Genomic DNA, 23,514 nt, shown 5'->3' on the forward strand with positions numbered 1-23,514 from the left:
GGTTCAAGCAATCATGGTACCGATTCGGTACAACTCTCGAGACCCTTTATGCCTGTTTCTCAATGAAGCCTTGCGACAGGCCTAAAGGGTAGGGATTAGTGTTCCCATTTAACAGCCAAACTGACTGAAGCTCACAGAAAAGAGACTGCCCAAAGTCACACACCCCTCTCTGATTATGGAACTGAAAAAGTCAGTTGGAAACTCTGACAATCATTTTTTTCCAGGTGGTGGCAGGATTTCAGGAGGCCCAATGGACCCCTGACAGTGGGCACAAAATCAGGCCTTCTGTGCCAAGGGTATTTTCTGGAAAGAGGGATGCTACTTAGTCTAAAAGTGTGAGGAATGATGCTATTCTTTACCCATAGGAAGTCTGAAGGTGGAGACGGAGCAGTGCCTACCAAGGAGCAGTGAAATATGGGGAGACTAGGGAATCAAATCCAGTCCAAATGGTTAATATTCACCCAATTTTGCTGTGCTGTGAAGCCCAGCTTGGGGAAATCAATGCACCCAAGAGTTGAACCTAAACACGAAAATCTGTTTTTTTATGATAAAAAAATTCCCCCAGGATGCTTACCAGCATTCCTCCAACCCCCCCCTTCACTGCCCTAAATACACAGTGGGTGGGTGAGACAGTCAGAGATGTGCCTGATCAAACAGATCACAGATAAATAACCATTTATGGAGAATGAAGCTGGCGTTACTCCAGGCACTGGGCATTTCGTCTGCTTTAGCTTGTGTAACCCCCACCACAACAGGAGGCAAGAATTATTAATCTCACTTAACCAAAAAGAAAGCCAGGGCAGGTAAAACCATTTGCCCAAGGTCACACAGCCTGTGAGTGGCACAGTGGGCCTTCTTTATGTCCTCCAGATCCACTGTGCTGTTTCCCTTCTGTTATGACACGGAGCTTGGCAAGGATCCTATTCACAGTTCTCCCAGGCCCGGAGTTCCAGGAATGTGACCCTTTGCTGCAGCAGCCTCTGGGGCCCAGGGCACTGGGGGCTGGGCCAGAGATTGAGCAAACAGCAGAAAAGGCACAGCTCTTTTTCTCTGGCTCCTGCCCTCCCAGTCCCCACCTCGCCCTCCCTTCCTCAAGCATCGAAGTGGAGACCTCCCTCCAGGAGCACAGAGCCCAGCTCACCTGGCTAGAAGCTAGGGGCCTGCCATGGCCTCCCCAAGGCCCCTGCTGCTGCTAGCCCTGCTGGCCTGCGTTGTTCTGGCTGACCAAGGTGCAAGAGGGGATTGGCGGCTGTTCGGGCCAATGGAGGGTGGGCAAGGGTGGTCCGGGCTTAGCCATGCCAACTAACACCTCCTCCCCACAGAGTCCTGCATGGGCCGCTGTACAGAGGGCTTCAACGCCGACAGGAAGTGTCAGTGTGACGAGCTCTGCTCTTACTACCAGAGCTGCTGCGAGGACTATGTGACCGAGTGCAAGCCCCAAGGTGCGTCCAGAGGGGCTGGCTGGGCCAGGGGTCCCCTCTGCAGCTGGACACTCACCACCACCCACTCTGCCCGCAGTGACTCGTGGGGATGTATTCACTCTGCCAGAAGATGAGTACGGGGCCACTGACTACCCCGAGGGGTCGAGAGGGAGTGTCCTCACACAGCAGGAGAGCACCATGCTGAGCCCTGGCCTGCAGACCCAGCGTGAGGAGTCTCCTGCCCAGGTACCTACTCTGATCACTGAAGAAAAGGCTCCAGAAACTGGGCAGGAGACCTCAGAGCCTGAGACCCATGCCGAAGACATCCCTGAGTCCCCAGCAAAGGAGGAGCTATGCAGTGGGAAGCCCTTTGACGCCTTCACTGACCTCAAGAATGGCTCCCTCTTTGCCTTCCGAGGTGACTCCAGGGGCACGTCTTGGGGGTAGGGGTCTGCCCCTGGAACATCCCCTCCCTCACACAGCCTCCCGCACTCTAGGGCGGTACTGTTATGAGCTGGATGAAGAGGGAGTGAGGCCTGGGTACCCCAAGCTTATCCAAGATGTCTGGGGCATTGAGGGCCCCATTGATGCTGCCTTCACTCGCATCAACTGTCAGGGGAAGACCTACCTCTTCAAGGTACCGGGCCCAGGGGCTGTGGGTCAGGGTCAAGGGTGTCTAGGCAGGGGTGGAGGGCTGCTGTGCCCAGGACTAGGGTGGGCAGGAAGGCTGAATCCCAGCCTGTGGTCCCTGACTGGGGCTCTTGAGGACAGGCAAGGCCAGGGCTCCATGTCCCGGGCGACAAGCCTAGAATTGGGACTGCTGCCTTGGGTGGGGGACTCTGCCTGTGCCAGCCAGCTTCCTCCTCACTCCCTCCTCCTTCTCTACCCCTTAGGGTAATCAGTACTGGCGCTTCGAGGATGGTGTCCTGGACCCAGATTTCCCCCGCAACATCTCTGAAGGCTTCAAGGGCATTCCGGACAACGTGGATGCAGCCTTGGCTCTCCCTGCTCATAGCTACAGTGGCCGGGAGCGGGTCTACTTCTTTAAGGGTACTAAGGGAGTGGGTGCGAGAAAGAGCAGGCAGGGGGGTGGTCTCGGTTTGCCTCCACACTCCTCTAGGGGCAGGGTCAAACTAGGCTTGCCTCCTGCCAGGAGCTCCTATCTTCAGCAGCCTTGGGGCTGGCTTTCCAGCCTTGCTCACATGTTCCCCCCTCCACCCCCCCCCACCGGCTTCCCCGCTCAGGGAGACAGTACTGGGAGTACGAGTTCCAGCAGCAACCCCGTCAGGAGGAGTGTGAAGGCAGCTCCCTGTCTGCCGTGTTTGAACACTTTGCCCTGCTGCAGAGGGACAGCTGGGAGACTCTCTTCGAGCTTCTCTTCCGGAGCAGACCCTCTGGTATGGAGGGAGGGCAAGTCTCGCTTTCTCCTCCTGGGACCCTTTGGGGAGGGGCAGGGCACAGCAGGCCAGAGGGGGCTGTGATTGCAGAGCTATGGATCAAAAGCTGTTTGCTCAGGCCAGACTTTGTTTCTGTTGACCTTTGGGGGGAGGTCCACCTGGACCCCACACGTTGGACTTTGCCTAGCACAGCCAAGGGCATAGCCAGCAGGAGTGACCGTGGCTGAGGCAAGTGGGGAGGGCTGTAGTGGAGGAAGGCCAGGAGAAAGAGCACTGAACAGGGAGTCAGAGGGTCCGGGTGCTGTGCTCTGCCATGAGCTTGCGGTGTCCTTGGGCAAGGCACACAGCCCACTGTTGGGCACCAGATGAACTCTACAGGCCCCCAGGGTTCTCATTAACCCATCCCCTGCCACAGGTGGTGCTGGACAGCTCCGGTTCATCAGCCAGGACTGGCTTGGTGTGCCCACGCAGGTGGATGCGGCCATGGCCGGCCGCATCTACATCTCGGGCTCAGCTCCCCGATCCTGGGCCAAGAAGCCCAAGTCTAAGTGGCGTAGCCGTAAGCGCTACCGTTCACGCCGTAACCGTCACCGTGGCCGAAGCCGCAGCCAGAACCCCCAGCGGCAATCCCGTTCAACCTGGCTGTCCTGGTTCTCCAGTGAGGAGAGCGGCCTGGGCACCTACAACTATGATGACTACGACATGGACTGGCTTGTGCCTGCTGCCTGCGAGCCCATCCAAAGTGTCTACTTCTTCTCACAAGGTGGGAGCCTCTGCCATCCTTGGAGCTTGTCTGGCTGGGTCTTCCCTGCTGTCCCTGATCCCCCATGGGCTGAACATGGCCCTTGGGTGCTGACTCCAGAAAGCCAGGGTGGGAGTCCTTAGCTGCATTTTGGATGTTCACTTACCCTTCCAGGAGAGACCCATGTCTTCTTTCGCAGGGCAGGACTGGGCAGGGCCAGGCTGGGTCTCACACACCCTCTCCCGACCTCTCTTCCAGACAAGTACTACCGAGTCAACCTTCGTACACGGCGAGTGGACACTGTGAGCCCTCCTTACCCACGCTCCATCGCCCAGTACTGGCTGGGCTGCTCAGCCCCTGGCCACCAGTAGGAATCTGAGCCCACACAGCTGGGCCCTCCACTGCTCCTTCCTCAACCTCTTCCTCCCAGCCCAATAAAGATCCCTTGACCCTGAGTTTAAGACTACTGTCCTGACTGGGGTGGACAGGCAGGAGACAGGGATCTGCTTGGGGAAAGGAAGGCAGGCTGGGCTGTCACAATGTCTTGGGGGAGGAGAGCCACCTTGTGTCCAGTCCACATTGAGTTCAGGCCCTCTCCATGAACCCAAAAAGCTCTGGGCTGAGGAGGGCCTCATGAGTGCTAGCCTTCCTCCTGAACTAAGCAGCTCCTACCAACCTACCAACATTAGCAGGAGCTTGAACCCCACTGATGATGACAGGAGCTACCAAGTGCCCCTCCTAGCCCTGGGCTTGCTTTGCCTCTTGGAGTTGACTAGGGTCTTGGAGGATAGAGAAGGGGCAGAGGGAGGTAGGCTTCTGGCTTAGTTTTCCTGCCCATCCTGAGCCTGCAATGTGGTTAGCCTAGGGAACTGGTGTGCTCCCCCAAACCCACCCCTAGGATGAGCCTTTCTTTGAGGACTCTGTCTTGGGTCTGGGGTGTGCGGTACTGAAAGTCAGAGGAGAGGGAAGGGCAAGAACACAAAAGAAATTCAAACGCACCCACTTCTCTTAGAAAAGTGGCTCTAAAGACTTACAAGGATGATACTCTGCAAATACAAACATCTTTCTTAGAATGCCTTGACTGTACCTGTGGAACCTCCTCTGGTTCTAGGTTCCTGGACTCCAAGAAGCCCATTTGGGCTCTCAAAGGGTTGGATGCAGACGAGTCTCTAAAGCAGACCTGACGGCAAGCTGGTAGTGACATCTGCTCCCCAGCCCTGCTGAGGGCGGGGTGGCTGCAGTTCACCTGCTATCCCTGTCATCACCTGCCATCCCTGTCATCCTCATCCTGCCCAGCCTTCGGTTGTGGCATAGGACTCCACCCACTCTCCCTTAAAGGTAGCCAGCGCCAGGGCACTGAGGGCTCCAGAAGGGGCAGGTGAAGCACTGGGAGCACTAGAGAGAGGGATTTTTTCGGCTTCCTGGAAGGAATCCTACGAAGATTTTCACAAAATACAGGATTTCAGACACAGACTGCTGGAGTCCGCGGTGCGAGGAGCAGGGCTCGGACCGGCTTCCTTTATGAAGCCCCGGAGGAGCAGGGGCCACAGAAGTTTTGCTCCAGCCATACCCACACAAGCCCCAACACTGACCCTGGCCTCCCCTCCTTCCTCTGGGACAGCTCCGCTCCCCTCAAGCTGGACATGAAACCTCTCCCCTCCTGGAGGCGGGGCCAACCCTCTGAGCAGGATAAAATGCCAGGAGGAGGGGTGTGGTGCGGGCACAGCCTTGGCATGGCCCTCTGGCTCCTCATTCTCCGCCAGCTCCATGGCCAGCCCTGTGGATGCATCCTCACCAGGTGATCTGGTGGGGAAAGGGTGGGCAGGGGGAGAATGTGGGGAAGGTGGAAGCGAGGGAGCAGAGTCGGCTGGGAGTCTTGAGGCTGGGATGGAGGCTCTTGCAGGGAGTACTGGCTTGACTCCTACTCTGGCCCGCAGGCCATGCCAGTGGGTTGGGTTCCCCCCGGAGAAAGCGGACCACCTTCAGCAGGGGGCAGCTGTTGGAGCTGGAGCGGGCGTTTGCAGCACGGCCCTACCCTGACATCGGCACCCGTGAGCACCTGGCTCGGGTCACCTGCCTTCCTGAGGCCAAGATACAGGTGAGCAGTGACCCCCTCTCAGGGTGGGGGTACTCTCGCACAGTCCCTTTTTTCTGGGTATCCCGCCTCCAGGTTTTGCTTTCCCTGTAGCTGGGGAAGGGGGAGCTGAAGCCAGAAGAGATTCCTTTTTCCCTTATCAGGTGTGGTTCCAGAACCGCCGGGCCAAGAGACTCAAGAACAGGAAGGCAGGAGGCCTAAGCCCCAGGCCCGAGCACACCCAGAGAGCCCGATCTCTTCCAGACACCCTCCAGCAGGCCCGGGAGCCCCGAACACTAGGCCAGCTTCCGTCCTCCAACAGCACACCTCAGTGTGCCTCAATGAGTCGACATGCCTCCTGCCCAGCTCCCGGCTTGAGTCCAGGGCAGGGCTGGGCAGGGGCTAAAGCTGTAGCCCCATGGGGACCAGCTGGGGCTTCAGGGGTCCACCTTTCTTCAGAGCGAGCCACTCCCCAGACCTCATTGGGCAGCTTATCTGACCTCATCTATGCCTCCGCCATCGTCACCAACCTGGACCACTCCTAATCGAAGCCTAGAACTTGGGAGACCGCTCCTCTGGCTCTGCGGCCCACCCTGCCCCTTAGGACTAAAGACATCAGAAGTGGATCCCCCACCCCACCTGTTACACAAGGGAGTTCTCTTATCAGAAGGAAGGTTAGCTGAGGCATCCCTCCCTCCCACTGTCCTCCAGGCTGGCCCAGAGTCCCCAGGGCCTGGCTCCTGCTACACAGCGCCCTGCCCCTCCTGGAGCCTACGCCCATCACCATGGCAGGAGGTACCTTCAGAGAGATGGGTAAGGGCCGGGTTGTCCACCTCTCTGGAGCCAGGCCTGGCCCCCAATTCTTCTCACCCCGGCTGACAACACCTCCTCCCTCCAAAGAACGGGCAGCCGCCCCTCACTTTCAGGCCATTAGCTAGCTGCTAGGTGAGTTCGGTGAGGAGAGCACGGAAATGAATTCCAGCCTGCTGGGAACCAGGGCCCCCTCTTCTGACCTGCCACCACCTGGACAAATGAATTGGAACCATGGATCTGAAGAGGAAGTGATATTAAAGTAATAAAGTAGAAAGAGGAGCCCAGGGCTTATGTTCATTTAATTTTCACAAAGATCAGATCGGCTGCCCTCTGACCTGAGGCTGTGGAGACAACCTGACAGATTTCGCGGGGGGTGGGGGGTGGGGGGTGGGGGCGTGCGCGCTGGCAACCTTGGGTTTTTGTATCACCATCATCTGTAATACCAACTAATCTCCAAATAAAACCCAAACTCTATACACTTAATCGGGATTGTTGGGTGCTGCAAATGAATGGGGACAAGTGCCGTTTGCTTTTGAGATGTATCTCCATCACCTAATCCCTAAATAGGGCCAGGTTTCACACAGATCCTGGGTGGGAGGCATTACCCAGGCTTCTACTGGGATTAGAGGGACAGTTAATTGAAGGGCTTAGGGCTCTGGCTGGGAGATGGGAGCCTCTGCCAGCACGTTCTGCTCCTGCTCCCACGGCTTCCAGGCCGCTCCAGCTGCTTCCATTTCTGGAGCTGCTCTGCTCCAGGAAAGCATGGAGTTTGCAATCAGTCTGGGCTGGATTCAAATCCTGGCTCTGCTATGTAACCTTACAACTCTCTGAAAGTCTATGAGCCTGCAAAAAATGGGGGGTGATAATACTTGTCTTCTCTCCATTTGAGGAATGAGAAGCAATAATGTTAAGTGAAGGGCTTCATGTGGTGTGATGCGTTATAAAAGCTCTCAATTCACCGGAGGTGCCTTCCGTCTCCATACAGCAGGCTAGGAGAAACTGGGAGGACACCAAACTTCTTGATCCTCTGGCCTCCTGCCAAGAACTCCCCTTTTGCCCTGGGAAGCCCTGGGCCCAGACTGCACTGGAGAAAAGTATGGGGTAGTGAGAGATGGAGGAAGTGGCTGAGAGCAGAGAGAGTGCTCTTCTCTGTGACGAGAACCAGAGGACAGGCCACCTTATTGCTATCTCCAACTCTGCCCCTGCACGCGGAAAAACACTTTGCACGGTGAAGAATCCCTTGGCAGAAACTAGGTCTTCTGGGCGCCTGGGTGGCTCAGTTGGTTAAGCGACTGCCTTCGGCTCAGGTCATGATCCCGGAGTCCCGGGATCGAGTCCCACATGGGGCTCCCTGCTCGGCGGGGAGTCTGCTTCTCCCTCTAACCCTACCCCCTCTTGCGCTCTCTCACTCTCTCTCTAATAAATACATTTAAAAAAAAAATCTTAAAAAAAAAAAAAAGAAACTAGGTCTTCTACCTTTTGATCTCCAGCAGCTAGCACAGTACTTGGCTCATAAAGCAGTTCTCAAAAGTGTTCAAGGCCACAGAAGCCTGCTGACTTGTGAGGAGGGGCTTGGGATCAAGGTAAGGACCCCATTCTAGTGAAACGGGTGTGTGTGTGGAATGACCCCAATATCAATGTGAGAAGACACCCTGCGGCAGAAGCTGTTTGAGGGGGCCTGCTCTTTATCTAACATTTACAAGCCTTCCAACCTTCCAATCCAGGTATCTGGGGGGTGTGAACGCTGAAGGCTATGTGGTCCCACACGCTACCTGGCCCACAGAGTTCAGCAAAGTACGATAGCCACAAATCTCCACAAACATTCAGTGTAGCTTTTAAACTCAGTCTTAAATGGTCTGGGTTGCTAGAAACATTATAAAATGCCATCTTAACTTTTTTCTCACAGTTGACATTTCTTTCAACCAACAACAGAACTTCTAAGATTTCTCAACAAAGTCATCTATGGTGGAACAGAAGGAATGAAACTTTCCCTCTCTCATGTACTGTCTGGGGAAGCTCAGACTGGCTATGTACCCAGTAGAAACTAGCAAGCACTGTAGAGCAAATGTCTACTGAACCCATGAGCGTGTAATTTCTTTCCTCCTTTTTAAAAAGATTTATTTGAGAGACAGAGAGAGAGAGTGGGGGGGGGGGGCAGAGGGAGAAAGGGAGGGAGACTCAAGCAGACTTCCCACTGAGCTCAGAGCTGATGCAGGGCTCAATCTCATAACCCATGAAATCATGACCTGAACCGAAATCATGAGTCAGACACTTAACCAACTGAGCCACCCAGGTGCCCCCTAAGTGTGTAATTTCTAAGAACAGAAGAGTACCCTGGGGAAAAAAAAACACCATAGGAGTTCATAGTGTGAACAAATGGAAAGGAATATAGGAACCATTAGGAACAGACCCTGAACAAATATCAAAACTAAGGAATCTTTGAGCTTGTGTGTTGTCACAAGATTTGAAATAAGAATGCAGTGGATACAATAAATATTTATTAGATAAAAAACTGACAGTTTTTAAGTACCTTTACACAGATTCTATCAGTATACCGCTAATCTAATTTCTTTGAAGTTTAACATTACATGGGGACTTCAGAACAACCTATCAGTCTTTGGCTCCATTTAACAGAGGAAAAACCACAGCTGGTCATCTGATTTCTCTCAGCCTCAGTTTTGTCTTCGGGAAAAGGGGCCTAAAGTTATTTCCTCTTCCAACCTCCAGGATTGTTATGAAGACCAAAAGTAATCACGTAAAACAATTACTCAACTGTGCATGTTTATAAACTATTTTCTGCACTCACCCAAACCCAGATTTTTTTTTAAGATCTTATTTATTTGACAGAGAGAGAAAGAGAGAGATGAACACAAGCAGGGGGAGTGGGAGAGGGAGAATTAGGCTTCCTGATGAGCAGGGAACCCGATGTGGGGCTCGATCCCAGGACCCTGGGATCAAACCTGAGCCGAAGGCAGACGCTTAACGACTGAGCCACCCAGCGCCCCCCCAAACCCAAATATTTTAAGAACCTACATAAAATATCCTCCGTTAGGCTTATGTATGATGATATGTATACGTATTCATAATATATTACATGTACGTATTCATGCGTATGCTTATTCATATTCACATATACACTTAAATCTGGAAACAGTCCCGATCTACAAAGAACGTCTCCCTTTATTAGCTGAGACAATCCACAGTAGGCATACTCTTCCCACCAACACACACAAAGCACAAGAGATTTTTCAATTAAAAGCAGACATACTGTTTTGCCATCTAAACTGGTTTCATTTTTGGAGGCAGAGCAAAGGGTGATGGAAAGGTGGGAAGTTTAAGGAGGGCTGGTGAGTGGTAGAGACAGGCAGAAGCATATAGAAAATCTGAAAAAGGCGAGCAGAGGATGAAGACCGAAACTAAGATTCCGGAAAGGCAGCTGCCTAGCTCCCAATTTCACCATCCTGTACCAACCTTTCTCTTATTTGATGTCCTGTGATCAGTTCCTCTTCTGACACAAACTGGAGAAAAGGAATCCTTTCTGTTTTGGAGGTTACTGATCTAAATTACAGGTCTGCATCAAGGATGTGTGGAGCAAGGGTGACCATCGATTTATGCACTTGGGGAAGTTCAAGGCAATATGGTCTACTTCTGGGAAGACCTGGATTCTATTTACTCCTGAAGGAGAAAAACCCAGCCTTGGCAGTGCCCAGATGGACTAGAGAAGGCAGATGGGCACTGGGTTCAGGAGAAGGAACTGAAAGACCAGTTCTTTTCAGTTGTTGTCTGACTCTCCTTTACTGCCCCTCTGAAAATTGACAGAGTACGGGGCTTTGGCAGGAAGAGCAGGTGGCCTTGGCTTGGCCCTCTGACTAACCAGAGCTGTGGACAAAGGGCCTGACAGGTTGACTGAGAGTCAGTGATTGGCAGCTGGGAGCCTGGAGTCTCCCGAAACCTGCTCCAGACTTTGATGATGACCCATCAGTTAAAGCTCTCCCAACTCGCCTTCCATCGCCCGCACCATGACATACAGCTCGGCCAGGCCCACCACAGAGGCCACGATCAAAGCAGCCAGTACCCGCTGGGGAGAGAGAGAACCAGGCTTAGGGGATGCAGGGCAGCATCCAGCTCTGCAGCCTCTGGCACCTCTAGTAAATATGGAGGGGGGGGGCGTGCGGGGACCCGTAAGTTGGGGGGAAAGGAAGAAAATAGGATCTGGATTCTCTTGAGGTTATTATATACTCCCATGACTGCTGGACAGCTCAAATGCTCCTCTTGTTTACTACATAAATTTACTACTTGCTTAACACCTAACTTGTTCAAGGCACCTTCACATACGTCCTCTCTCTCCCACCAACACTCCCACCCGGAGCACCCTGCCCTGCCCAGTGCCTATACTTACTGAGGCCATTTCCGTGAAGATGTATTGGCTTCCAAGGTAAGTGCAGACGAAGGCAGCTGCCACCGTGACAATAAAGTTGAAGATGGTGATGACCAGAGCTTTCACTGACCTCACTTTGGGGAAGAACCCAGGAAAGAAACCTTTAGGTCAGCATCCTCCACAAGGCCCTCTTATCTCAGGGCTGCCTCCCCCATCAACTGGGTTTCCTTCAAACAGCAAGCCTGAATAGCTCAGGCTTAAACCCAGAGCACTGGGGTGGGAAGAAGTGCCATGACCAACCCCTCCCAGGGAGAGGCTTTAGCAATGTGATTTCCCAGTACCTCACCTTGCTTTCCTAGGTCACTAAGAGTCCCACCATGCCTTGAATCCTGGGAAAAAGAAAACACAAATGATTCCAAATGGCAGCAGCTCAGAGGCAGCCCAGAGAGTATCCATTTGTCAGTCTGGGCTCTGCTCTCTTTATTTCCCAACACATTAACTCTGCCTTCTCCATGGATTCTGTTGTCGGGGACCAGCTGGATTTTTTTCTGAACCACAGATCCAGCATTTCAGAGAAAGGACATAGGTTCCCAGTACCCATCTACTCCTCTCTTGCTCCAGGGTGGGAGCATGTCACAGAACAATAGGGAACCCTGTCAGAAGAAAGGCTCCAAGGCTTATCTCCATCTCTATGACTTTTAAGAATCAGTCACCATCTGAGCCCAGAGTCTCAGTAAAGGAGTTGGGAATTATATTAGGTTTGTATGCAGCAGAGCTTCTGTGGTCCCTGACTCATATAAATCCAAGCTTCCATGATGTTTTTTCCCTCTGTACCTCTTCCCAGCACAGGGCTCTGCTTTCAGGAGTTACTCAGGCCTTGTACTGAAGAGCAGGCCCTTACCTTACAGGTGACATTATATGTGATCCGTTTATATTCCTCATTGGCCAGCTGTATCTTAATCTTCTCCAAACGGGCCACTAGCTCTGGGTTCTGAGGCAGAAAAATCAAATGAGAAGGGTATTCCTGGCTTGCTAGAAAGCCATGTCACAATCATTGGTTCATTGGTTTCAGGGGACAAAGCACTGCTAAAGAGTGCCAAGAGACCCATGCATTCATTCTGCCTCCACTGCTTTGGAAACTTTTTTGGGGGGATCTGTTTTCCAAGCTGTCAAGCAAGGAGGACAGTATCTGGTTCCCCCACTCCAGCTCTCAAGGATTTAAAAGACAAATTTTTGAGCCCGAAGGTTGATTCATAAATCTGAATGTATCGTGAGTAAGTCCAATTCAGCCAACACCCACTCTCAGAAATATATCCCTTACATACCCGGGGAGGCTTCACAACCTCTGGGAGATAGATTTCACTGCCTTCTAGGAGCTCATGAAGGTATAGTGTGGAACCTGGGAAGAAAAGATTTTTACAAACATAATGATGCATAGGACTAAGGTTGAAGGATTAAGATCAGAAAAGGGTCTGACCCTTCTATTTTTTCTACCAAAATAAAACATGCCCATCCCTATCTTAATTCATCTCCAAGATCATTTTCAACTGAGAAGAATTGAGGACAATTCCACAAAAATATCTCCTAGTGCGCCCAGCTGACTAAGTGTCAGCTCTCAATTATCTTGCCAATGTCACAGCTAACAAGTAAGCCACTCACATTTGCATTTAGATTAAGTCACACTGTGGCCACAATAGAAATGCCCTAAATAGGTTTAAGTCACAGTGATGCTAAATACTCAGAGAATAGTGTACTAGATGATCTCTAAGATAACTTTTTACTTCCAATAGTTCTAGTAGTTGTGCAGTCTACAAAGGGTACCCTACTTCTGGGTAGGCTATGTTAATTCTGACAAAAGACCTTACAAACCAGTTTGTCCTAGTCCCTCCCTTTACAGTTAAGGGAACTGAGACCCAAGGATGAGAAACGACTTCTCCAAGGGGAGTTTGTGGCAGAGCTATGACTAAAACTCAGATGCTACTCCCAGTTCAGGTCTTTCAACACACCTTTCCATCATTCTATGTGGAAAAAAAAAAAAAGAAACTATCAGATTTGACTTCCTTTTTTTTTTTTTTAAGTTGTTTTTTTTAAAAGATTTTATTTATTTATTTTTGACAGAGAGATAGAGAGCACAAGTAGGCAGAGAGGCAGGCAGAGGGAGAGGGAGAAGCAGGCTCCCTGCTCAGCCCCACCCTGACGTGGGGCTCGATCCCAGGACCATGGGATCATGACCTGAGAGGAAGGCAGCCACTTAACCGACCGAGCCACCCAGGCGCCCCAGATTTAACTTGCTTTTGAGATGCAAAGAAATCCAGATTCCCAAACAGGACAAGCTCACTATCCTAAGTTGTTTTCTAATGTGGCTTAAAAGGAAGAAACTGAACTTGTGCGGCGTTACTGGGTTAGAACTGGACTTCCTCAAAGGTCAGGCGGCCCTAAGGCGGCCTGGTAGTGAAGAGGAGACTCTCAAGAGAGCAGAAACGGCACAGGTAAATTTTGTCACCCACGAGAAATCTCCATGGAAGCTGTTGGAGTGGGTTGTCCTACGGTTTATGAGGTGACTCTTGGGTTGGCTAGACGACCGTTCCGCGGGTGGAGGAGAGTGATGGATTTTTTTCCCCCCTCACAACGATGCTAGAGGTGGGAAAAGACTAAAGCGGGAAAAGACTCTGGAAAAAGAGAGGCGAGTCCGGGCTGGAGACTGCGGCTCACCCCTCTCTCTCAGGTACTGATGCAGCTCTCGGATCAGGCGGAAGGAAACGAGGCGCGCGGAGCCACTGGAAAGATCACCGTCCTTGTGCTTCTTCCCCAGCGCGGCTTCAAGTTCTGCCCGCAGCTTCCGGGGAAGCTGCTCTGGCTCCAGCTCCCCACCGGGTCCCAAAGCGCGAACCAAACGCTCGCCCGCCAGCAAGCAAGACGCCATCTCTAGCGGACCTACGGTCAGGTGACCGGGCGCCGGGACTTCCGCCCATCGCGCGCCGGAAGGAGCATGGAGTTCACGGGGCGGGATGAGGCGGGGCAGAGGGCCAAGGGGGCGGGGACGCAGCGCGGGGCAGTGTGGGGCGGGAGCAGAACGCCTCCGGCGGCGGGTTGGGCCCCGTGTCAACAGCCGAGCGGGCGCTCTGGCGGGATATGGCGGGCTGTGTGGCCCGGCGGGCCCTGGCCGTGGGCAGCCGCTGGTGGTCCCGCTCGCTAACCGGGGTCCGGGGGCCGAGGCCGCTCTGTGCGTCGGGTGGAGCTGGGGCCTTCCCACCAGAGGCGACCACGACGACGCGGAGGCACCTCTCGTCCCGGTGAGGGACGGAGCGCGGGGCCCGTACGTGGAGCCCAGGGAGTGTGTTCCATCCAGGGAGGAGGCCCGGCCGGCCGAGGGTGATTGGAGTTCGACCCGGGAGAGGGTTCCGGCCGGGAGCCGACCTGCCCTGCCTGGGATGTGTGCCAGGAACAGAAGGGAGCGCGGCCCAGAGCCCTGGGTTACGCAGGACTGGCTCTGAGGGGGAGCTAGTAACCCTCCCGGAGCGAATCCTCCCTCCCCAAATGGGGATCTCGAGCGCTGTTGTTAGTGGGCAGCCTTTTAATTAAGCCCTAGGGCTCTTGACTTGAACCGCCAGCCCCGGATTGGGACAAAGCCACCCTCAGAAAGATGCTCGAAGTGGGAAACTGGACTCTTGAGAATGAGCCCTGCGTGGGTTCCGGGTTTCAGCGTGACCTTGGGGAGATTGGTTCTTTCTGTGTGACTTGGGGAGGGGGCTTGAGGCCATGGGGAATGGTGTAAGCATTGTCTCTAGCGATGGGACAGGCAGGTCAAATTGGGGTTGGAGGATCAAGTGAGAGGAAGGAAGCATAAGGTTCACATCTCCAAAATGCTAAGAATAGCAGACCTTGAAAGGACCCCAGAAAGAGCAGCCCTGTCCAGAGAGACCACTGAGAGAACTGACCTTTTGGTGGCTGAGATTAGACACTCGTATTGGGGAGAGATGATAAGTATTTGCAGTGTAAGATCCCTGTGAAATGTGACGTGAGTCTGAACAAAAACTAGATTGAGAGTCTACTAGGTGCAATGCAGGGAGTGCACTAGGATGTTTGGAGAGGATTGCTAAGCAGTTCAAGGGCAGGGTGAAGGCTGCAGTTTCCAGGGGTAGACATAGATGGAGTTATACAGAACAAATATTTCACACACAGTGGCTCTGAGGGGGAACACGGCTAATCAGACACAGGCATTGCTCCCAGGGAACCTACAGTCTCTAGTGGAGATAAGACATGGGCACAAATAACAGAAATGCAAGGTGGGAAGGGCGGTTAAAATGCTGTGGGAAGTCAGGAGGGTGGGTCAGGGAGGAAATAGAGGCAAGGGGTATAAATAAGCAGGGTGCGAGGGCATGATATGAGGAATGCTGAGAGTGAAGAGAGAAGAAAGTGATCAGGGAGCAGTCAGACCTAACACAGAAACTGAGGTAGGGCCTGTGGCTGGACCTCAAAGGGGGAAAGGCAGAATCTGGAGTGGTGGTTTGTGAGGACCCTTACCTGTTTCACCTGCCACACTGCTTTGGCCCTTCGCTGCTCTCACTGCCTGGCCCCTCAGTCTCCTAGTAGCTTTTTCTGATGGGATAGGTACCATTACCTTCTCAGCTTTTCAGCTGCTTGTTCTTTTCCTTCCTAATCAGGAACCGACCAGAGGGCAAAGTTTTGGAGACGGTTGGTGTATTTGAGGTGCCAAAACAGAACGGAAAATATGAGACCGGGCAGGTGAGTGCTGGGCTGGGTCATCGGTCATTTTCTTTTCTTTCTTTCTTTTTTAAAGATTTTTCCATTTATTTGACAGAGAGAGATAGTGAGAGCAGGAACACAAGCAGGGGGAGTGGGAGAGGGAGAAGCAGGCCTCCGCCGAGCAGGAAGCCTGATGCAGGGCTCGATCCCAGGACCCTGGGATCATGACCCGAGCCGAAGGCAGATGCTTAGCAACTGAGCCACCCAGGTGCCCCTCATCTGTCATTTTCAGGGTGCGCCCTGCTTCTGAAAGGGTCAGTTTTGGTCATAGGCCTGAATGTTATGGTTTTCTGCCTTGATGTTTAGTGCCAGACCAGAATCACAAATTTTTTAAGATGGAGTTTCTGTTTTCCTGGATGTGAATCCTTTTCATGTGTCAGTGGGTACCCTTTCCAAGTAAGTGTGGACAGAGATGATTTTTTTTAAAGATTTTGTTTATTTGAGAGAGAGCGGGCGAGCACATGAGCAGGGGGGAGGGGCAGAGGGAGAGGGAGAAGCAGACTCCCCGCTGAGCAGGGAGCCAAATGCGGGACTCCATCCCAGGATCCTGGGATCATGATCCGAGCCGAAGGCAGACGCCTAACCGACTGAGCCACTCAGGCGCCCAGGACAGATAATTTGAACCAAAGTGAGGAGAGGGCCAGGTTGTTGAAGAATCCTGTAATTTAGTGGAAGGTGGGAAGCCAGTGGGGGGAGCTTTCAGAAAAGCTTTGAGGACGCCTGGGAGGCTCAGAAGTTTCAGCGGTTGACTCTTGGTTTGGGCTCAGGTCATGATCTCAGGGTCCTGGGATTGAGCCCCGCATCTGGCTCTGTGCTGGGTGTGGAGCCTGCTTAAGATTCTCTTTCTCCCTCTCCCTTTCCTTCTCCCCTTCCTCCCTCTCTAAAGAAAAAAAAAAGAGAGAGAAAAAAAAAAAGGAAAGCAAACCTTTAATACTTTGTCATAGTTGAACTGATTGCAGTGTAACATACGCTGTGGGTGTGAGGCTCTTGTTTTTGTATCAACTTTGTGCCAGATCCACTGAGATTTAGGGCCCTTGTAAGTAAGGACTTTTTGTTTATTCAGCTTCCCACTCCCCTTTTCTTGTATGCCTATAGCGGACCGGGTGTTGGGCGTTGGACTTGAACCAGAAAGTAGTGCCTTCGTAGAGTTGGCAGTCTAGAAAGGAATTACGGGGCGCCTGGGTGGCTCAGTTGGTTAGGCGACTGCCTTCGGCTCAGGTCATGATCCTGGAGTCCCGGGATCGAGTCCCGCATCGGGCTCCCTGCTCAGCAGGGAGTCTGCTTCTCCCTCTCCTGCTCCCCCCTCTTGTGCTCTTTCTCTCTCTCACTCTCTCTCTCAAATAAATAAATAAAATCTTAAAAAAAAAAAAAAGAAAGGAATTACGATGGGGTCAGTGGCTATGCACTGTGCTGAGTGGAGGGGAGGTCAGGGAAGTCTTCCTAGAGCTGTAAGCTACGGTCTAAAGGATCAGCAGAAGTCAGCCAGGTGAAGAGGGGGTAAGAGTGTTCCGACGAGATTGGGCGTGCTCAGGGTGGGATGGCCGTAGACGTGTGCCGGTAAGAGTGTTCCGAAGCTGGTGGGGGTGGATTACAGAGTTCAAGAGAAAGATCGGCAGGACCTCATGCTGGGGTTGCAGCTACTCGTGCTGCTTAGCGGTCTGAGTCCCACCTGGAAGGACTTGTGGACTGCACACTCACTGAGACTCTCTTTCCTCTTAGCTCTTCCTTCATAGTGTTTTTGGCTACCGAGGTGTCGTCCTGTTTCCCTGGCAGGCCAGACTATATGACCGGGATGTGGCTTCTGCAGCTCCAGAAAAGTAAGTACCCCTGTCATTGTGCCTCACAGTACCCTCAGGAGGAGGCCTGACTCATGGCTGACGTAAGTAATTGGGGTCCCAGGGGGTGGAATTCAACATCCTCCTGGGCCATCGGAACAGTCCCAGAGTACTTTCCAGACACCATGGAGACAAAAGTGCTGAGTGCCAGGGACAGTCTTAAAAGCCAGAGGGTCCCTTTAGGCCTCCCCAGGATGCTTTCCCAAGCTGTTCTCTATTTGCATTATAAGTAGCCCAGAAGGCGTTGAGGGACTAATTTTCTTGATTTTTTGACATTCAGTTAGAATCTTTCTTTCAATTTCTTATCACTAGAGTACATTAAAAAAGAAAAGGCCTAGTTCCATTAAGTAATCATACACCACCTCAGGGATGTGAGAAGAGTGGGGTACTTGGGGCTTCAGGGATGGAACCAGCAATTTGATTTTCTCAACATGGTTCCCTTCTTCCAAGAAGCAGCCAGAGAGTAAGGCAAATGGAGACTCTGTGCCATGGGTCCTCCATATTTCCTTGTTGGCCTCTGATTGGGGAGGGGCTGGGCCTGGTGTTGCTGAGCAGGTACCCAGCTGATGCCAAAGCCCCTTCAGATCAGGCACTAACTAGTCTGTCTAGGTAAGGAGGTGGTAGGGAGCTAGGGCAGGCACCACTTCTGCTTCTCTTGGGGTGATCTTGGGCTTTTCCTCCTACCCTCTAGAGCAGAGAATCCTGCCGGCCATGGTTCTAAGGAGGTGAAAGGCAAAACTCACACTTACTATCAGGTGCTGATTGATGCCCGAGACTGTCCACATATAGTAAGTAAGCAGGATGGCTGGGTCTGGGGTTTCTTTCCATGGGAAAGGCCTGAACCTGATGGGGACAGAGGGAGGGAGAAGGGTCAAAGAGAGCCCAGCCCTGGGCCCCAAGTTCTCAGGACTGGATAGTGACTAAGAAAATCTCTGACTCACTTCTTGCCTCAGTCTCAGAGATCTCAGACAGAAGCTGTGACTTTCTTGGCTAACCATGATGATAGCCGGGCCCTCTATGCCATCCCAGGTGAGTAGTGAGCATCTATCTGGTGTGTCTCAGTGAGAAGGTTCTGATGCCTTTCCAATGTCCTTTAATCTGCTAGGAGGGATTGTAGAAGCTGAGAGTGATGGTGCCAGGCTTGTCCCACCTTGGGACAAGGCCGGGCATTGTGTTTCTTCTCAGCCTTGTTCCTCCCTTTTCCTGTGTGAGTTTCACTGTTTCTTTTCCCTCTCTGTGCCAGGCCTGGACTATGTCAGCCATGAAGACATCCTTCCCTATACATCCACTGATCAGGTTCCCATCCAGCACGAGCTGTTTGAAAGATTTCTTCTGTATGACCAGACAAAAGGTGAGCTCTCTCAAGAAGGGAAGCTGGAATGGGAGAGCCTTTTCTTCAAAGGATAATATCACAGAAGTAACTTCAAAGCTGTATATCCACAACCTTATTCAACCTCCCATTAGATCTATCAGGCCGATGGCTATTATCTCTTCCTAATAGATATGAAACGTGAGGCTCAGGGATGAGAAGAAGGCTGATTGCTAGTGAGTGGCAAGGTCAAGGTTACAGTAGGGTCTGAAGACCTGGGCTCCTCACTCCCAGCCCCTTTCTCTTCCCAGGATGTCCCGTAGCTGCTCGGGGCTTATTCTGGCCTGGTGCCTTCTTCCGGCCTGTGCTTTTGCTTCAGGTCCAGGTGCCTCGTTAACCTGGGTTGGCACTCGGAAGATTTTTCTAGGAGGGGCAGTTGGAGAACACCCGGGACTCTGGCCTGGACTAACTAGTTATCTTTTGCCCCAGCACCCCCTTTTGTGGCCCGGGAGACACTCCGGGCCTGGCAAGAGAAGAATCACCCCTGGCTGGAGCTCTCTGATGTCCACCGGGAAACGACTGAGAACATTCGTGTCACCGTCATCCCCTTCTACATGGGCATGAGGGTATGTACCTGGCCTGGGCCCCTTCCCTCGGGGTGGGCCCCCAGATTTTCTGTGGTATCCCCAGGGTGACTGTGGAGTGGGTTCCACATTTAAACCATGTGCCTAGTGGTTCTTCCAAGTGCTGCACGTATTGGGTGGACTCCCAAGATCTGGAGCAGCGAGACCCTCAGGTTCTGGGACGGAGTCCTCCAGGCTGACTCTCCCTTCTGTTCTGGTTCAAAGCCTTCCTGTTTATGAAGAATACACACATACTTGTTTAAATAAGTAGAGGCTGATCTTCACACTTTGTATGCATTAGTCAGATGTTTATTGAGCTATTTCTTGCCTGGCTGTGAGCTTCAAATAAACATGAAACCCTGTCCCTGCCTTTCAGGAGCTCATGGTAGTGGGAGAGGTTAGCAGAGAGCACATCAAGTGTTGTCATAGTGTTGGGCCTGGGAGGGCCGAGGAGGAGGAAGGTGGCCTAAGCCAGGAGTGATTGCGGGGGGGGGGGGGGGGGGGGGGGGGGCAGCAGCTATCTGGAAGACTGGTGAGAAAGGGAAGGGGGCCCTGTGGCTGACTTCCATTGGCACCCAGCTCCGTTGGTGATCTTGACGGGATGAGGAGGAGGGAGGCCAGGGACGGGGCCAGGGGAGGCTGCCTTCTTTGGGGCTTGTTGGCCGTAGTCCAGTCACCATCCCACAGACACTCGTGACATTGTTCTGTCTCTGCAACCTTTCTGGAATACACCTACTCAGTTGGAGAGCTGTTGATTGGAACAGACTTGGTCCTGCCCTCTGGGACTTAAATTCTTTGTTTTTTCCCCAGGAAGCCCAGAATTCCCATGTCTACTGGGTGAGTGTGTGCCTGGGGGTGGGGGTGGGGGTTTGGAGGGGGGGAGTTTGCCTCTGGCGGGAGGGCCTGTGCACTGCAGGTGTCCGTCTTTGTTGCCTTTTGCTTTCCTAGAATTCTGGGTGGGCTAGCCCAGCTCTGTTCTCTCTCAGCTGTGAACTCTCTCCACCCCCCACAGTGGCGCTACTGTATCCGCTTAGAGAACCTCGACAGTGACGTGGTGCAGCTCCGGGAGCGACACTGGAGGATATTCAGTTTATCTGGCACCTTGGAGACAGTGCGAGGCCGAGGCGTGGTGGGAAGGGTGAGCATCATCAGGCTAATAATGCCCAGTTTCTGGTCCTTCCCAGCAGGCCTGGGGCTGAGTGCCTGCTCTCCTCTCCTCTGTGGCTAGGGACAGAGGCTCAGTGTGTGAATGCCTTGGGCTGTTCTGGGTGACACCTCACAACAACCCTATGAGATAGGTTTCTTACAGCCTGATTCACAGATGAAGAGAGGTTGCGAAGTGAGTTAACTAGCGCATGGTGCCGTGGCTGATGGTGGCAGGACCTGGATCTGAATCCAAGGGTGTCTGACATCCGCACTTGTGTAGAGTCCTTGTTGCCAGCATGGAGCCTTATTAAACATATGAACATGAGTGCCCTTCGGTGGGCTCCGCCCCCTGCCCCCCCCCCCCCCCCCCCCCCCCCCGCCGAACCTCTGCTTCTGGTTGTCCTTCCTCTGCCTCTTTTTTTTTTTTTTTTGTTAAAGATTTTATTTATTCATTTGACAGAGAGAGCGCTAGCAAGAGCAGGAACACAAGCAGGGGGAGTGGGAGAGGGAGAAGCAGGCTTCCTGCGGAGCAGGGAGCCCGATGTGGGGCTCGATCCCAGGACCCTGAGATCACGACCTGAGCTGAAGGCAGACGCCCAGCGGCTGAGCCACCCAGGCGCCCCTTCCTCTGCCTCTTTACACACCTGCCGCCTCTGCTGGTCCAGAAGAGATCTGGTTTTGCAAATCCTGCACTACCCCACCCTGTTTCCTGAGAAATAGAGTCAGGAGAAATGGCCAGTGGCCACATTTAACATGTATTTATCCCCATCAGCACGGGCTTGGGAAGCAGGGTGGGATATTGAGTGAGAACAGGCCTTTGGAGTGAGATAGTTTGGCTTTGAATGCCAGCTACGTGTGGTTTACTCACCACATAACTTTGGGCCAGTTTAACCAAAAACCTCAGTTTCTTCCTGTTAAATGGGAGTCACACCTATTAGTCTCATAATTACCAGGAGATTTAAGTCAGCAAAGGTTTGCAGAACACCGCCCTGGTCCTGGCACTCAGGCACTCCGTGAATGGACTCTGGAAGGGCTATTTACAGAGGAGGTCCTATGCCCGGCATCTTTGCCCAGTGGCCTCGGATGTTGAGTGTGAGGTTCTCTTTCCCAGAAGCAGAATGCAAGGCCCACGTCAATGGCCGTGCTCCGGGAGGTGGTACTGGCCCGCAGTCATTGTGGGAGGCCGGAGGGGGCATCATCCTGATGAACTGGCAGCGTGTGGCCCCGGGGTACAGGGAGCTGGCCCGGCCTTACGGATTTTGCCTGAACCCTCCCAGGAACCCGTGTTATCCAAGGAGCAGCCCGCATTCCAGTATAGCAGCCACGTCTCCCTGCAGGCTTCCAGCGGCCACATGTGGTGAGTGGGCTCGCGTGGGACGGGGCGCCTCGACTCCACACACGCAGCCGCAGCTCAGAAAAGCGAGAGCTCAGAGTTTGCCATTAATTCTGGGCCAGGTGACATCTAGAGATGGAGCTTTAGCTGCTGTTCATTCTTGGGTGGGACTTGTCTGATTTTTTTCTGTTTTCTAGTTCCTGTGATTTCATGGACTAAGGACTTAGGCCCAAGAGGTCTGACGGTTTGGTGCTGCACTGAGTTGCCCATGTAGCTGGTTTTCCCCTGGTGGTTCACTCCTTAACCTGAAAGTATGGTTGGGTAGCTTATGCAGCGTACATCTAAGGGCCAGAATCAGGGCAGCTGTGTTTCTTCTTTTCATGTAGGGCCAGGAAGGGTTCTCGGGTTTCTGGACCAGTGTTAATCCTGACATGAGCCAGGCTGGAGAGAGCCCATCCTCCCTCATCCTGCTGTGTTCAGTTCCGGAGCTGAGGGCCTTGGGCTCTCAAGATCCTCAGTAGGGCCTCAGCCCTCACTCCCTCTAACCCAGCTTCTCTCTGACGCACAGGGGCACGTTCCGCTTCGAGAGGCCTGATGGTTCCCACTTTGATGTCCGGATCCCTCCCTTCTCCCTAGAAAGCAATAAAGATGAGAAGACACCACCCTCGGGCCTTCACTGGTAGGCCAGCTGAGGCTTGAGTGCCTAGGCTCGGCCCCTGAAGAACAGCTCTCATCCCACAATTGCTGCAGAACTCTCCACCATGGGCCACAGTGGGTCTCTTTATCGTTTGCGCCATTTGATTGTGGGGTTCTTTTTTGGTGGGTGGGTATAATCGTTTTCTCCAGAAGACCTGTGTAGGACTCCTCCAAGGCTGGCCTCCCCCGTAAGCCCTGGCTACACTGTGTTCCAGTAAACCTTTCCACCAGGACGTTTGTGTTCAGCTGCCACAGGCCTGGGGTTTCCTGGCCTGTCACACAAGTTGTTTGGAATATGAGGTTTGGTCAATAAACCAGTGCACACCTGGCCCCCCTCGCCATTTCTGCCCCCGGGGTCTCAGGCTCCCTTTTTGACGCAGTGGGGGCCCTTGGTTGCTGTCCTTGCTGCCTTTCCAGCAAACTGCCCCATCTACTAGAGTGTATCTCTTTCTCTCCTGAGGCTGGGGCTTAGCTGGACGTCTCCCAGGGTCACTGTGCCTCTCAGCCAGTGGGGTGGGGACTAGACTGGACTCCTGTTGTCTTCTTTACCCTCTGCCAGATGCTGAGCAGGAGGCCAGCATCAGGCTCGGGCTCTCAGCACTGGCCACCATTGACATCGCTGGCCTCCTTGGGCCTGGGAAGGAGTGAGGCAAGCAGTGTGAGTTCCCTGGAATAACAGGCCTGCCAGCCGCGAGCTTCTGTCTGTCAGGCCTTTCCAGACCGCAAATGCAGAAACTTAGCCGAGGAGGGGACTGAGCCAAGCTACTTTCTGAGCCGCTCACAAATCTCCAAGAGCCAGAGATGAAATGTGCTGCATTTCCCCCCGAATCTTAGAGATTCCTGCTTCCCTACTACCATAGTGATTGTTAAAAGAGGTCGTTTTATTCTTGAATAATATTAAATCTCAGTTCCAGCCCTTATTAGTGTTGTCCTTAATCCTCCACCAGGGGGAGCCTGGGTTGCAGGGCAACTGAGTGCAG

General features: G+C 53.0%; 4 protein-coding genes across 5 annotated transcripts; 3 read left to right on the forward strand and 1 right to left on the reverse strand.

The window, feature by feature from the left end:
- The first annotated feature begins 982 nt into the window (after window positions 1-982).
- VTN (vitronectin) lies at window positions 983-4,015 on the forward strand. The gene is made up of 8 exons (XM_035027733.1): window positions 983-1,229; window positions 1,323-1,442; window positions 1,519-1,839; window positions 1,919-2,058; window positions 2,315-2,471; window positions 2,666-2,818; window positions 3,234-3,581; window positions 3,819-4,015. The coding sequence occupies exons 1-8, from the start codon at window positions 1,166-1,168 to the stop codon at window positions 3,929-3,931; spliced, it is 1,416 nt and encodes a 471-aa protein (XP_034883624.1). The 5' UTR covers window positions 983-1,165; the 3' UTR covers window positions 3,932-4,015.
- Window positions 4,016-4,128: 113 nt separating this feature from the next.
- On the forward strand, window positions 4,129-6,567 carry SEBOX (SEBOX homeobox). Its single transcript, XM_035027734.1, has 3 exons — window positions 4,129-5,358; window positions 5,498-5,658; window positions 5,799-6,567. Exons 1-3 carry the CDS (start codon window positions 5,328-5,330, stop codon window positions 6,177-6,179), a joined length of 573 nt encoding a protein of 190 aa, XP_034883625.1. The 5' UTR covers window positions 4,129-5,327; the 3' UTR covers window positions 6,180-6,567.
- A 2,913-nt stretch (window positions 6,568-9,480) lies between these two features.
- Window positions 9,481-13,769, reverse strand: TMEM199 (transmembrane protein 199). The gene is made up of 6 exons (XM_035027735.1): window positions 13,538-13,769; window positions 12,151-12,224; window positions 11,727-11,816; window positions 11,172-11,214; window positions 10,847-10,959; window positions 9,481-10,525 (listed from the first exon to the last, which is right to left on the reverse strand). The coding sequence occupies exons 1-6, from the start codon at window positions 13,746-13,748 to the stop codon at window positions 10,430-10,432; spliced, it is 627 nt and encodes a 208-aa protein (XP_034883626.1). The 5' UTR covers window positions 13,749-13,769; the 3' UTR covers window positions 9,481-10,429.
- Window positions 13,770-13,878: 109 nt separating this feature from the next.
- POLDIP2 (DNA polymerase delta interacting protein 2) lies at window positions 13,879-23,454 on the forward strand. Of its 2 annotated transcripts, XM_035027737.1 has the most exons (11): window positions 13,879-14,118; window positions 15,490-15,571; window positions 17,312-17,409; window positions 18,119-18,215; window positions 18,381-18,456; window positions 18,671-18,778; window positions 19,226-19,362; window positions 20,170-20,196; window positions 20,372-20,497; window positions 21,783-21,862; window positions 22,407-23,454. In XM_035027737.1, the coding sequence occupies exons 1-11, from the start codon at window positions 13,958-13,960 to the stop codon at window positions 22,519-22,521; spliced, it is 1,107 nt and encodes a 368-aa protein (XP_034883628.1). In that variant the 5' UTR covers window positions 13,879-13,957; the 3' UTR covers window positions 22,522-23,454. The 2 variants fall into 2 exon arrangements, with proteins under 2 accessions (XP_034883628.1, XP_034883629.1); XM_035027738.1 differs by lacking the exons at window positions 21,783-21,862; window positions 22,407-23,454 and adding an exon at window positions 21,617-21,759.
- The last annotated feature ends 60 nt before the right edge of the window (window positions 23,455-23,514 follow it).

The sequence above is a fragment of the Mirounga leonina genome, unplaced genomic scaffold, assembly GCF_011800145.1.
Source record: "Mirounga leonina isolate KUSES-001 unplaced genomic scaffold, KU_Mleo_1.0 Mir_200, whole genome shotgun sequence".
NCBI lineage: Eukaryota > Metazoa > Chordata > Mammalia > Carnivora > Phocidae > Mirounga > Mirounga leonina.